General features: G+C 42.1%; 1 protein-coding gene across 7 annotated transcripts in view; it reads left to right on the top strand.

Moving 5' to 3' along the window:
- cno (adherens junction formation factor afadin) overlaps window positions 1–15,940 on the top strand; it is a 446,647-nt gene that overhangs the window by 379,062 nt on the left and 51,645 nt on the right. For all 7 annotated transcript variants that reach the window (XM_083138204.1, XM_083138208.1, XM_083138207.1 and 4 more), the window contains one exon: window positions 11,806–11,871. In XM_083138204.1, the coding sequence (XP_082994330.1) occupies window positions 11,806–11,871 (66 nt within the window). The remainder of the gene's footprint in view (window positions 1–11,805; window positions 11,872–15,940) is intronic.

Genomic DNA, 15,940 nt, shown 5'->3' with positions numbered 1-15,940 from the left:
CGCGAAGTTAATTTCAGGAACACACACTTATGATACAAATCAATTTCTATACTCACTACTTGTTCTGGCGTTACCTGCAACGTGTCATTAATCCAACGATGTAAGTCTAAGGTCGAGGGTCTAGTTGCAACATTCCGAAAGTTTAATTTCAGGGTATTAATTCGCCGAAGCACCATTTTACTAACTGGTTCTATTCAACAGGACACAAAAGTTGCCACGCGAATGGAAAGTAACCGCTTATGCAGGAGCAGCGCGCACGACGTCTGCTCACTCACGCGTTCCATGCGAGACTGACCACTCAGCCACAGGGTCCGATGAAAGTTTCGAGAAACAGGTGAAATATATATGAAGCCAAGTTCAAGTTACCCCCTTCATTGGTTGAACCGAAATGCGAACACACGACGCTGGTTCCTTCCCAATCTGGGCCCACGAAATAGGCATAATTTTGCATTTGATTCGTCTCAGCAAAGAGGCGATCATCGACTTCATGCTTTCTTCCTGCCTAATCTTTCACGCCATTGGTGGTAGCGCATGACCATCCATCCCGTGGGAACCGCACTGTCTCTTTGGAGAAGGTAAACAGTAGGCAGTGGTGCCAAATCAGATTAGCGGAGAAGAACTAAATCGCACCTATAAAGTTAGGTTGTCTAAAATTCAACAATTTGTCTCCGTGCCCATAAAATAGCACAGGTTTTCTCTCCATCTCTACTAGCAGTTGTCATCCTCGGGAAAGCTGCCATGTCGTTTTCGGGACCCTAATCAGTTTTTTCAGGAATTTATGACATAGCGGTTTGATAGAGTTTGAGTTATTTTTTTTAAGTCCACTTCATGCACAGACAGGTTAATCGGGACGGGATCTACAGTTTAGAGTGTGATCCGAACCACTGTGTGCCTCCACTGGGTATCGAACCCTGGACCCCTTGATTACAAGGAGGCGACGTTACCCACCCTCACTTTCACTCTCTCTCTCTATCTCTCTAGCTCTCTCTCCCTCCCTCTCTATCTCTCTCTCTCACACTCTCTTTCTCTCACTCTCTCTCTTCTATCTCTCTCTCTCCCCCCCTCTCTCTCTCTCTCTCCAGCTATTTCTCTTACTCTCTCTCTCTCTCTCTCTCTCTCTTTCTCTCTCTCTTTCACTCTCTCTCTCTTATTCTCTCTCCCCCTCTCTCCTCTCTCTCTTCTCCCTCTCTCTCTCCAGCTCTCTTTCTCTCACTCACTCTCTCTCACTCCTCTCTCTCTTTCTCCAGCTCTTTCTCTCACTCTCTCTTCTTTCTCTCACTCTCTCTTCTTTCTCTCTCTCTCTCTCCTCTCTCTCTAGCTCTCTTTCTCTCTCTCTCTCTCTCTCCTCTCTCTCTAGCTCTCTTTCTCTCTCTCTCTCTCTCTCTCTCTCTCTCTGTCTCTACGCCATCTGGGTGAATATGGATTTTCACGTATTTGTGAACACCGATTTGTGTATGAAAAGAAACACTTTAAAAAATGATGCCCCTTTCATTTGGAATCTTTATTTTCATATTTTCATTCTAAAAATATGCCTTGAACATAATTATAATAATTTATAAACATTTGGAATTTGTCCGGAAATACGTTTCAGTATGACTGGAAAACCTGGAATAGCCGATGTGGCAAAATGAGTGGAAACGTTGATAGTGTAGATATTTGTAATACTCATTTCTTCGGTTCACTTAGGAACTTCGTTTCCGTTTACCTGATCGCACAAATAGGCAATATAAACGCATGTACGTACATTTGAAAGTTAAATGATTGATTTGGTTTATTTTACTTCGCTTTTCTGCCACTTTTGGCTAAACGCGAAGGTGAGAATGAGTGATGATATGATGAAGTTGACGAAGGGACACTCAGAAAGAACAGCTAGGCCTGGATTCTGAAGCTGGACCCCCGGCGTCGTAGCGCGATATGCTAACCACTACGCCACGTAGGCCGGCCATTTTTTTTTCTTAAGCGCGTTGGCTTCATTTCTAATAACAGGCGAATTATTGGATAGGCTCAATCCCCACAGGCCCATATAAGTTGCCACCACCGCTATAATAAGAGCCAGATTTGGAACTGGGGCGTTCCAGCGTTACATGTGTGACATTTTGCACACAAAATTAAACAGTCTAGACATGAGATTGGATTAAAATATTCATTATGAACTGATTTCATAGAATTATGAAGTACTTTGTGGTGTCTGCTTACAAATGAAAAGAACTTGAGTATGTTGGCAGAGGCTGAATGCATGAAAAGTATTAACAAAAGTGCGTTACGTGCGTGACGCTTTAAAAATGTAGCAAATTTTGACTTTATTTGTCACTGCAGATGCTAGTGACTTTTATTGGTGAAAAGCGTAGTTTAATGCATTCACAAACATCTAATCCTTAATGCAATTAAGAACAATGTTAACTTCTATATTGATTCATTTTATTACAATGAAGTAGGGCCGCTTTTCGTGGAATGCCCCAACTTCGTTTGTGCTTGTGCTTCATTTTCGGAGATAAGAAGGGAAAAGGGCGAAGTCTGGCCACAAGAGAACCAAGTTGACAACAGTGACGGTGGGTAGTTGGTAGAAAGAAAAGCCTCGCTGGCGGCAGCTCTTCGGGTGTCGAGGCGCTGGTCTCTGTCGCGTGAGGAGGCGACGATCCCAGGGGCCGTGTCTGCTTTGGTCGCGTCGTGTCTCGCTCGGGGCCGCTCGGGAGGAACGTGCCGTTGAGCTCGCAGGAGGTCGACAAACTTCGTGATGGCCCCCTTGCAATTGCCTTTGTTACGTAAGAAAAGTTTACCCTTGGAGTTTTCTCTCAAGTTCCGGGTGATTCATTGTTTAAATACAGTGACTCTAGGTTCTTGGAAAGAAAGGGCCATTGTTCTTCGAGGCTGCTTCTCCCACTCGTCTGCCTGCTACCGTCTTACGCTGTTTCACTCCGCTTGTACAGTGGCGGACACTTCTGGGTTCATGTGATGACTTTCGGTGCAGAAGTGTCCGCAACTGTACAGACTCTCGTGGTGGAAACTGAACTCGGGACTGCGTGATAGCCGACGTGGACAGTCGAAGAAAATTTTCTAAGGAGAGTCAAAGTTCATGTATTCCTCTCAGAAATAATTGCCCGAGGCTCGCAATTTGATAACAAATAATTTTTTTCTGACCCTTGAAAACAATGCAAACTCTGATATTAGTTCAGTTTTTCTTCGTCCTGGGCTTGTTCCATTAAGTGAAGTCCATTTGCTCACGTGTAGTAAGTACATGTGTGTAAAATCGAACAACACTGTGAAACTCCCTGTATAATCAGGTCGGTTGACATGAGCCCCCCACAGGGGCATCACGTGACCATCTGTGAATTTGGTAAAATGACCTTCAAGAGAGCTCCGTGCGAAATCAAATATGGTGTCGTATTGCAAGATAAATCGGACTGGTAGGTCGTGCACCTTCTCATCGCAAATCTTTATTCCGGGTGTATACTCTGACCCGGTAATCTCTGGAGCGAGAGAACGAAAGCAAGTCTCTGCGCAAGACTCGAAAGGTCTCGACTAATGAACAAGTGCGAGGGAACGGGATTGCGTGGAGGAGGGAAAGCGGCGGCAGTTTGCAGCCTTCTCAGCAGCATGTTCTGGTTCGCTCCGCCTACTCGCTTTCTCCGCTTTATGCGCGCATTGCTCCAGACATTCCCGGGATAGAGTATAAATGGCGGGTGCAAATTTTTCACGCGAATGGCACTCTTCGTTTGAAAACATTCATATCCTGCTCATTATGCAACCCTGTGTAGTTCTTGTGAATATTCTGGTTGCGTATACGCAAGGAACACTGTCAATCATTGTTGCGTGTGCTATGCAAATAATCCAACTTCTTGACCTGATAAAAAGCCGTGCTTCAAGGTAATGATTTGATTTTGATTTGTTGTTTTAAGTCCACATTATGCACAGTAAGGCTAATCGGGACTGGACCTACAGTTTAAAGTGGGATCGGAACCACTTGTGCCTCCACCGGGTATCGAACCCGGGACCCCTTGATTACAAGGCGAAGTCGCTACCACTGCACTGTCGGGGAGGCTCTCAAGGTAATGAGTTCCAACATTTTGCGAATTACTTGTTTGATGTCCACTTTGCATCCTTCGTACAGAATTCGTCGGTTCACATAAAAGTGACTTGAGTATAATATTTTAGAAATACTATACTAATATTTGCCTGCCTGCTTTATCACACCATGAAAATAGAACCGGCATTATTAATACATATCTAGGGGTTAGCTATTCCATTGTGTTAATACTTGTCTTAGATATTTGTATGACTGATTTCTTCCTGTATTTTATTTTGGTCTGGTCACAAATTGAACCTTTTCCACTCACTCTAACTGCTTTGTTCCCGGATTTGATTTTATCTGGCCATAAACTGAATCTCAGCGATTTGTTCCTGAGGATTTGCTGCAGTTGGCTTTAAAGTTGACTCTGTGTTGGGAGAAAAAATAGGGATTATATTGAATATATAAGTACGAGGGGAGAGTCAAATTAAAACATTGTACGTCCGACAAAAATTATACGACAGACTGCATACAGCTCAAATTTACATGAAGTATCAACTCAAGGCTGCAACACTAATCAAGTGAACTTCAAAAAGCCTCTACACACTTGCATCAGTGAAGAGGAGTGGTTTATTGTCCTCTGCAGGCTAAAACTTACAGAAATTTCTCGGCAAATGAAAATTCAATATTTGTATGCATGCTTATCACACCAGCAAGTTTACTAATGGACGAGAAAGTTCGACAATTGCCTCAGTTCGCAGGCAGATAAGTGGAAAGGCCTTCGCAGTGGCTCATTAGTGACTGCACGTGGACCCCAAAGACTTATTCTCCTTAAGGCATACAGGCACTAACTCAAAGTTGAACATATATGTAGATCAGCAATAGGTCTGTGCTAAAATGAAGCAAACACAGAAATCTAGATAAGAAACAAAAACAAATTAAGGTTTTCATTTGACTCTCCCTCGTATATTACTTAAAATCATTCTTTCAGTACTAATTATAAGCTGTTCAGTACTAATTCTAGGCTGTTCAGTACTAATTATAGGCTGTTCAGTACTAATTATAGGCTGTTCAGTACTAATTATAGGCTGTTCTTTACTAATTATAGGCTGTTCAGTACTAATTCTAGGCTGTTCAGTACTAATTATAGGCTGTTCAGTACTAATTATAGGCTGTTCAGTACTAATTATAGGCTGTCCAGTACTAATTATAGGCTGTCCAGTACTAATTATAGGCTGTCCAGTACTAATTATAGGCTGTTCAGTACTAATTATAGGCTGTTCAGTACTAATTATAGGCTGTTCAGTACTAATTATAGGCTGTCCAGTACTAATTATAGGCTGTTCAGTACTAATTATAGGCTGTTCAGTACTAATTCTAGGCTGTTCAGTACTAATTATAGGCTGTTCAGTACTAATTATAGGCTCTTCAGTACTAATTCTAGGCTGTCCAGTACTAATTATAGGCTGTCCAGTACTAATTATAGGCTGTCCAGTACTAATTATAGGCTGTTCAGTACTAATTATAGGCTGTTCAGTACTAATTATAGGCTGTTCAGTACTAATTCTAGGCTGTTGAGTACTAATTATAGGCTTTTCAGTACTAATTATAGGCTGTTCGGGGAAAAAAGCACTAACGTTAATAAAATGCAACTTTCCAGCAGACATTATTTTAATAGCAAGAAGTACGGACATGTTATACATGTTGGATCTCGCTGATTAGAATATTTACACACCAATATATTAATTATTATATAATATTTTATTTAATTTATTCAGTGTGACAAACGAAAGCAGCAGAAAATCGCAGTTTGCGACTTTATGTGCCTTGCCCGGAACACCCTAGAATTAATATCTCTTGCAGTTTTGTCTCCTTCGAGTGACAGTTCCCGATGCACTGCGTAACAAATAATCACCTTGGAACGTTGTAACAAAAAGCACGAGCCGTGCCGCCCGTGATAATTAGGTTCGAAGAATAGAGAAAGAAAAGTGATAGGATTTCCGGATACTTTGTTACAGCTCCGGAAACTGGCTATTACCACACGTAATAGCTTTTGTGTTTTGTCTCCGGATAAGGATGCTGGAGGAAAAAACCCTGCGCTCCAGAGCGGAACCATGGGTCTCCAGTCAGAGTTAAGATCTTTCGCTCCTCTGTAACGGGGAAGCTGTGGGAAGAGAGGGATTTTAACTCGCGTCGCGAACAGTAGGGCAGTTGCGCAACGCTCACAAGTGACTTGACACTGTATAGCACTTTCATCAATATACAGGGTGATAAAGTTTTGCAGAGGCATCAAGACCAACAACTTTTTTTCTCTCGTTTCGACTGTACTAGGCTACTGGAAACAATAATTTTAATCTGCGCGTGTTTTCCAGTACAACAAGACTGCTGCAGTGGTTGCCCACAGCATGACAGCTGCGAAATACCTTTTTTTACTTCGAATTTTGAATGATTTTCTACCATCTCAAAAGAATGAACTTGTAGTCCTTCCTGTCGCAATCCCTTCATTTACGAGATGGAAACTCTTAGCACCATCTTGTGTTGATTTGACAAAACATCTGTGTATTCCGCAGAGGAAGCAAGACATGAAAATGGGTCTAGGTGTCCTTGAACCACCTAATAACAGGCCAGCTTCCGTATGAAGGATACCTACTCCCCAATTGGCAGGGGATGAAATGCATTCGCAGTACACCAGCAAGGTCTGTTGCTGTATCTGTCGTAGTGTTGCAAACTGTACGGTTAAATATCTGCTTACAGTTGTTTTTGTACCGTATAATGCCATTACCAGCGTTTAAAATTTAAAAAAAAAAAATACATTTTAAAGCTTGGGAGCACAGCAAACACAAAACTATGATTTTTGACAGAAGAATAACATATTATGCATGAAGGTGATCTATTGAAAACTAACTTTGGCAAACATTGAAAGCAAAGGGACATTTCTATCCAGAAATTTCTAACGAGTGTGCAAACGTGATTTTTCTAGGGGTGCTTCCCCAAAGATAAAAGTCATCGCACGCCACTGCTTTTGATCCTGTGTATATGGGATCATGCGCAAAGATTCGTTCTTGCAATGTTTTCTGTCGGATAACTTAAAGAAAGCAGTAGTGCCATTTTTGTGTTAGTGTTTTTGAGGAGACGACACTTGAAATGCCTTGCTTGCCTTTCCTGCGGACGCTGTTGGTTAGCACGGTATGGGAACAGTAACACCAGACTGAAAGCACGTGTTTTAATCCATTCTCCACACATCATGCAAGACGTGCTCAAAGTAACTACAGGGTGAGCCAAAAGTCACTGTGCCCCTGGCAAGACTATACACGCATAGCAAATACAAGCGTATATGCTGCAATAAATGCTAGACATGCTTTCACACGTTTTCGAAGACACGTGATAGTTCCAATGGAGAAATGGTGATTACTTCCTGTAGTTCTGGCAGGGAGAACGCGGAATGTTCTTGTAAACGGTTCAGTAAACCCCACAGCTAATACTGTGGAGGCGTGAGGTTGGGCAAACATGGAGGCCGCATGTATTTTGAAATAATCCTGTTTCCAATCATGTCAACAACGTCATAAAGAGACGAGCTGTGTGGGACGTAGAGGAAGAACCCCTGCCTTCCCAGTTAAGTGCCCGACGAATGGGTGCAGGGCAGTGACGGCGATTGGGGGGGGGGCAGTTGCCCCCGCACTATGCTAAACCTTATCTACGAGGGTAAGTAAACTGTCTTTTTCCCTCCCAGTTTTGGAACCCAATCGCCGCCACTTGTGCAGGGCATTGTCACAATAGCTTGCCACTTCTATGGTCCCTATGAACCCAATCACGCGTCTTCGAGATATCGCACATACACATCAATCGTCAGATCATGTAATGGCATTTCCAGTATCTGGTGCCGGTTATAGTCGACGCGCTAGCTACGTTAACGACCGGCTGGTTTTGAAGTCCACGGAGCGCGCCCACCAGCTGCAACAATCACATTCAACCCACAGTGTTGCCACACATGTACTCTCCACATCTCCACCTTGTCCCTCCGCCTTCCCACGGTCTCCACATTGAAGTTGCAAAGTACGGTAACAGCATATCCACAGTCATGTGACTGAGACTCCACGTGGAGTAGACGAGCAAAATGACAGCTGCGCCCATTGGCTGAAGGTTGAGTGTGATTGGACGAAAACAACTCGCCCGCTGTTAATCCCCATCCACATTCGTGGCGGCAGCTCTCTTCAGATCTTGGATGATAATCAAGTAAACGCGTGCTGGAAAACTTCGTGCGAGTGTGTGTATTGTCTCGCCAGGTGCACATGACTTTTGTCGCACCCTGACCCATGGCCAAATACTTCCTAACATAAATCCGGCATAGCCGAACTTCCCATTAGGTGGTCTTGAATATAGCTGGGAAAAATCTCGGAAATTTGCCCCAAAATGTGGAAGAGCCCTCGGGCAGAACATAAAATCCGAACCGACTGGACAAACTGGATGCGAGTCGTGCGTTACGGTGCATTCGAAAAGCGAGCTACCAAGTTGACCGTTGTTCGATTGTTCCAGCTTAGTGTGTCACGTGCCGTGCTCTCGTCGGATCGGGGGAGGGAAACAAAGAGAGGCTAAGGTCAGGGGTCGTGAGAGAATGTGGGTCACTGACTGGCGGGGACAAAGGCGGCGACTCCCTGGATTATCACATGAAGCCCTGGTTGGAGCCTAGTTCTAGCGGGATAACGTCATGGTTCAGTGTGACCAAGGGCGTATTTTGAGAAAGCGAAAGGGGGGTGCTTCCGAAAGAGTTGTAAATAAACAAAACACTTGTTTACTGTTTGACGACTTGGGTTAATTCCACGGAGCTTACATGAAGATAGATTCGATTACAATAAGTGTATTAATAATATGCTATTCCCTGATACACCATGAAGACATGTGGAGGTTCTGTGGAGCTGATGTGATAAGCACTACGTTCCGGCCGCCTTTAACACACCCCTCCCCAGGTACCGATTTATTAGAGGTTAGGTGAACCCCAGAGCCGGTTCATGTAGGGATATTGCTTGAAAAATCCCCAATCGAAATCACCAACTGCCGGAATCGAACCCGGGTCTCCCATGTGCCAGTCAGACGACAGACACATAGATCCAAAATAGAGTACAGAGCATGGCGAAAAGGAGGACAAAGTCATAAGAAAGAGGACACCGTAGAAAATAGCACCACATTTGCCATTACTCATAATTTAAGCAATATTAAAACTTTACAAACACTTTGCTCACAGACCCTTTTCAGATGATCTCCTAATCTGTTATTTAATAAATGACAAAGAATATCTACAATTTGAAGCACAGAATTTTACTCCTTTTCTCATTCTTGGATATTAGGAGGAAATATCCCCACAAGTGAATGCAAATGTAACAAGTAAGATTTATTTTAACTTATTTCCAAAAACAGAATTAAAATTTTGGTTAGTTTAGATTGTTTCAAGAAATATGATTTTAATGCCAGGAACATTTCTAGCACTCTTTCAACATCAGGGGAAAGTGACAGCCACCTTACACTTACCTTATATTCGTTTCTTCCGGATATTTTCTTGCAAGATCATTGTTGAATTTACACTTTCGCTTTGTTATTTCATGAAAGTAAATATTACTTAATAATCAAAATTCTCGCTACGCTTTTCTGTATCGCCTATGAATAACTCGAAAAGGAACTGTCCGATCTCTATGGCGGAGTGGTTAGCATACCGCGCCACAACGCCAGGGGTCCCGGATTCGAATCCCGGGCCTGGTATGGGTGTTCTTTGTGAGTGTCCCTTCATCAAAATCATCATATCATCGCTCATACCCATCTTCGCGATTAGCCAAAAGTGGCAGAAAAGCGAAGTAAAATAAATCAATCAATGGAAATGGAACTGCACAGACTCAGACCTTAGGGTGTCTGACTACCATGCGAGAGAGAGGTTCGATCCTTGGGGGGGGAGATCCGGGATTTTTTCTACCGGTTCAAGCGGTTCCGACGCTCACCCAGTGTCGTATTAAGTGGATACCTGGAGGAAACTGGGTGGTAAAGGCGGCTAGGGGCTTGTTGCTGATCACATCACCCCCACCTTCGACCGTGATCAAGGAAGTGTGGGTCCCTAACTCCACCCCCCCCCCATACGCCTTCATGGCTGGTGCAAAGCACAGGGGAGCACTTTACTTTTACAGACTACGTGAGTTCCTGCAGTCTCAAAGGGCGAAGCAACGAGTTAGAATAATACTAATGACTAGGGTGTGGAATTTTGCCTATTTTATTTCTTTGTAGTAAAACATAGGCTTTAATGTTTAAAGTTCGTTTCATGGTGTTTCCAGTCCGAAAACGAATTTTTATAGTGCCTATAAATGCCTATTTTGAGGGTTAGTGCCTATTTCGCTTAATCGTGCCAAAAAGACTTCTATTCTGCAATTCTTGCAGTTTTTTTACGTGCCTTCTTTGGCTTTTCCTACATTGGAGAAGGCTTTGTTGATGTTATCTGGTATTCGCCCGATTTGAGGGTCACAATTGGAACACTGTTTACATTTTTTTTGTCACAATGATGAAAATTGTTTTTTTCATCATTCGTTCAAATCCGCACAGCGTTAGCACAAGCTCTTTTTGTGAGAATTACTTTAACTGACGATTCTCAGCAAATGTGAATTTCGATCAAAAGAGTATAGTTTGTTTATCGTTAGCACACTTTTATGTATAAACTGAAGTACTAATACAGTATAACTGTGTATTGTAAGAAAATTGAAATAAGTTCACATTCATTGCCCATTTTAATGCCTTCTTTTAATTTTAGGGTGCCTATTTGAGAGGATTTAGTGCGTATATATCCGCACCCTACTAATGACTCAGCCATGAAAGTGTTCGTGTTCAGCTCCCAGGTGCTACGTGAGCATTATTAGAATACTTTACGCACCTCAGTGATATGAAGATCGTTATGTGTGGAAGCATTCTCTATGCAGCACATTTGCTACGGTAGATGCTATACTCTTTCCAAAAAAAGGAGGACATTTACCGATTTCTAAAAAATCCGCCCGGACGCCGGACAGACACCTAAAAAGGAGGACATGTCCGGATAAAAGAGGACGTCTGGTAACCCTAGACATGGCTCCGAGTTCGATACCCGTTTGAGGTGCATAGTGATTCGGATTACACGTTAAACTGTAGGTCCAGCCCCGATATACATACCTCAATCAGTGGCTGTGATTAGGGGGCGAGCCCCCACTTTTGCCCCCGCACTATGCCAAACTTTATATAACAAGGGAATGTAAACTATCCTTCGCCCTAGTTTTGGAACTCAACCGCCGCCACTGACCTTAATGTTACATTCTTTTTGCTGATATTTTTGAACAAGTATCTGGTCCGGTATCCCGAAAAAATGGTGCTTTAGATTTATTGCACCCCCCTCTCCTGTACTTCCACCGCCTTACACTTGAGAATGTATTATACACTTGAAAAAGGGTGATTTATTTTGATTGTGTGATCGTTCCTTTCTTTGTGTTTCTGAAAACAGTTGTGGCTAAATGCAGCGAGGAGCTTGGGATATAGCAACATGGTGGAGAGGTAGAAAAAAACATCTGGCTAATGTTGGCTCGTGACAGGAAACAGAGACTTGGGGAAGAAAGTTTCGAAGGACTGTCTTGGCTTTACGAGTAAATGGAACCGAAATGTCTGTCACCTTTTTAAAGTGCGAAACTAAACGTAGAATGTAAGCGCATTCCTTTATGTGTAAATAAATATTTGTCGTGTGTCATGTCATACATGTGCGGTTGAAACGCAAAAATGTTCTGAAGAACCTTTTTTTTTCTTTCCAGGGAGCTGGGCAAGACAGACTAGGAATATACATAAAGTCGGTCGTTAAGGGAGGAGCTGCAGATGCGGTAAGTACAACTTTACTTTTCGATAGAAATGTCCCCCCCCCTTTCTTTATTTCTTTTTTTTTCAGTTAGATACTATGACATCAACCAAGTGCAAATGGGACTGGTCAACGAAAGCTATTGTAGGTGGCAGCACGGTAGTTGTGTCTTGACGCTTTTGATAGGCAATTGTTCTCCCATTTAAATACATGGGGAATTTGACGCTGAATTATGTTATTATATTAAATTGCCAGTTTAATTTCATCTTAGCCTCATAAATATGTCGGAACGTGATAGAATCAGTGCTGTAAATTTGGAATTTTAAAGAAAGATGATCGTCAACAACGGAAAAGATATTGGAACTCAAGAACCCTAAAATTTGCACACTATTTGTTTATGTCAGGTTTACTAAACACATTTTTATTGTCGATTTACACGAAAAATTCTTACCTTCGGTGAAAATAAGGTTCGAATAGAAATCCCATCACGCTCCAATGTAAAGCTTAGGGCAACCAAATGACAAACGAAATTCTTTAGGGCCACGACGAGCGTGGCGCCGCTACCGGAAAAGTTCGGCAATGAACAGCCCTGTTGCATATTTAGAGCAAGATGGTTTCTGTTCTGTATCATAATATTGCAGTCCTGATGAGATTATCTGAGCTGAAAGCGGACTTAAAAACAAACATAATCTCTAGTTGGAGCTTGTGTTGGGATAGTGGAACAAAAATGGGAGCATGTGGTTGAAAGGGGCTGGGGCCTGCGTCCGTACTGGTCGTAAAACGTAGCATACTGCGATGCAGTGCACTGCTTGTCTTTTGGTTGCCAGAACTAACATTTCGATTGCTTGAAATCTTCTTGGCGGTGAATAATGAAGAGGTTCTCTCGCAACCAGGAATATGTTGTGTGAAAATGGCTTTACAGTGCAGGGAAGGATTTTTGTATAGGCTATAGCCTATGGGCAACACAGAAATAAAGCGCCGCAGGGGCAGAAGTGACAAAGGACCATCGACTATTAAAATTCCTTAATATAGTGATAATAGCAAAATAAAATATGATGTCAAGTCCTTTTCCTTGCTTATTTCATGAAAGAGTTCTTGAGTTTGTTTAAGTTTTTGTTTTAAGTCCACTTTATGCACGGTAAAGCTAATCGGGACTGGGCCTACAGTTTAATGTGGGATTCGAACTACTTTGAAACCCTTGATTACAAGGCGACGACGTTACCACTACGCCATCGGGGAGACCTTTATTACATGAAGGTAGAAGGAAGGAGTTTCTAGCGTTTAAATAACTTCTTACATTATAACCTATTTTCGGAAGTCACGAATGTAAACAATTGTTCCTCGATTCAAGAAACGAATCTAAACATTTTGACCAACAATTGGAAGTCAAGTGGAGGGATAATGACGGTTGAAATCAACATCCTTGTTTCTCAGTTCGCTGTCAGTGTGGCTGCCGTAATGTAGTGTCGGTTTCTTTTCCTTTGGTTCTTTGGTGCGTGTGTGGTATTAGGCCTGTGTGGCAAAATGCAGTGCAAATGGCGCTTATAAACAGAAAAGAAGTTTAATGAATAATTTTTAATCAGATGTCTCTATATTTTAAAGTTTACAAGTGTTATTAATACAGAGCATGCAATTAGTGGAAGTACCTTGATAACAAAACTGGGGGCCCAAATTTTATAATCCCCTCGTTGCAGTGGCAAGCCCTCTGGTATCAGGTTCGACTTGTGGATAGAATAGGGTGACCATAATATTTTGACCCAAAAAACGGGACATACCAAGGAGGTCAGCTTACCCCACCCCTCCTGAAAAATCGGTTAGGCGTAATTATAAAATTATTGTTATTATTAACTTATTATTATTATTATTTATTAAAGTATGGGTCACATAAATGATACGTCACAAAACAATAAATCTCTTCTCTCTATATATAAAAATGTATGTATGTGTGTATATGTGTGTGTTTGTTTGTTCAGCAATAACTCTCGAACGCCTGGAGCGATTTCAACCCAGCTTGGTACATCTATCACTTGCAACCTGGAAATAAATACTGTGGGGGTAAGACACCCCTGGCACCCCTAGGGGTGGGAAGGGGTGACATGTAAAAATAATCGAGAACCACCGATATTAAATTCCGCACAGACAGACATCTGTGACTATGCAACGATAGTGTTTCTCGGGTTGTCTAACATTCAGGCTGTGTTGCGAATGGAATCCATAGTTTTCGTGACACTCCCAATGCGGTTCAACTCCCAAGTTCATCACCTATCGGCATGGGGGTGGGGGGTGAGAGGGGGTGAAAAATGAAATGCCACAAATGACCTAGATTAGTTTTTGGAGTCGCTAAGCTAATTGGTGACATTCACGAACACATTTAAAATTAGTTACATTTTACACTATAGTTAGAATTCATTATTTTCCTGTCTAATACAAGATTGGGATAAATAAATACCCGGGCAACGCCGGGCAGTCAGCTAGTGAAATATAATTTTCGTTGTCAAAAGGTATTAATTATTTTAATCTCGGTATGCCTTACATGGTGTTTCTGGTTCATTCTGGTCAACCTTTGATGTTAATCCTACGCTGCGCCAAGGGTCCCGGGTTCGAATCCCGGTCGGGCTTGGTTGTTTGTGAATGTCCATTCATCAATTTCATCATTTCATCACTCATCCCCATCTTCGCAAATTAGCCAAGAGGCACAAAAAGCGAAGTAAAATAAACTAAATCAATCAATCAATCAAAAAAATCCTACGCTGAAGTTGAGGAGTGCCAGAAGTATATATTTTATCAGAAGAACCAATCTTCTCGAGAAAAACTTTATTCATTCACCAATCGTTCATATAACTCCCTACATATCTGCCACACAATGCGAGATTTGTCTTTTGAGTTGTGGCAAGATGCAGGAATTTAAATTATTACAGGTCCATATTGAAACTACATATATGCATGAAGCTGTTTTGCCACGGTGTTCCCTTTACGGTAGTGTAAAAATTCCATCGACATTTTTTTTTTTAAAGCATGAAATAGGTCTCAAATTTAGATTTGGTTTCCAAGATAACTCCCAGACTTTTATAAAACGGGACAGACAGTGTTTTTTAATAATATTGACGGGACGACCGGGACACGCCTCTGAAACGGGACTGTCCCGGTCAAAACGGAATGTATGGTTACCCTAGGATTGAACAAACTGCTTAACATTCTCCTCGTTATGCCAGCATGCACAAGAGCAGTGATTTATCCGCACGCTCCCAGCACACACTAGTTAATTGGCGTCGCGAGGGGGAGTCGAACAGGTTTGTCGACCCCTACCCAGAAATTGATATCGTTTATTTGTATTAATGGTTATGAATGTTTTGAAATCTGGAGGTAGGGGACATCTGGTGTGTTGAGTAGGATCATCTTCCTGTGTATAGACTAGGAATAACCACAGTTTAATATTATTAGTTTATACAAATAACTTATTGATTATGCTATCATTTTTATTTATATTATTAGTAACAGAAACCAAAGTACAGCACTGTGGTCATACAGAAAATCTTTGCACGAGGTGAAAAATCAAACATCTTACGTTTTAGGCTGAAAAATAAGGTGTAACCATATTTGCGCATGAAAAACGCACATAAAATAAACATATTTGGCCACCTCCATGGCGGAGTAGTTAGTAGAACGCGTTATGTCGCCATGAGCCCCGGGTTCGAGTTCTCCACCCTGGCACTACAAAAAAGACTTAAATGTCCTTGTGGTTTTGGCTTGATAAATTTACATTTACCCCCTACTTGAAAATTCTGGATAACTCTCCTACAGATGATCGTTCCCCCTGCATCTGCGCTTAGTAAAAGCTATGCTACAGTTCCCCCTGCATCTGCGCTTAGTAAAAGCTATGCTACAGTTCCCCCTACATCTTAGTAAAAGTTATGCTACAGTTTGTATTTCTACTGGTCCACCGCCATATTTATATCTCTGCCCTAGGAGCAGTGGCGCTAGTGTCGAATGTTTAAATCACCTGGAAACGAACTGCTAGCGACGGCCTCAGGAACTTGGAAGGTATATGCTAAGAGCACCAAACCTGACCACGTAGGCATACGTGTATAGTAGCA

The sequence above is a fragment of the Lepisma saccharinum genome, chromosome 16 (genome assembly GCF_977018435.1).
Source record: "Lepisma saccharinum chromosome 16, izLepSacc3.1, whole genome shotgun sequence".
Taxonomy (NCBI): Eukaryota; Metazoa; Arthropoda; class Insecta; order Zygentoma; family Lepismatidae; genus Lepisma; species Lepisma saccharinum.
The sequence above is the reverse complement of the archived record's forward strand: the minus strand, read 5'-3'. Positions and strand labels throughout refer to the sequence as shown.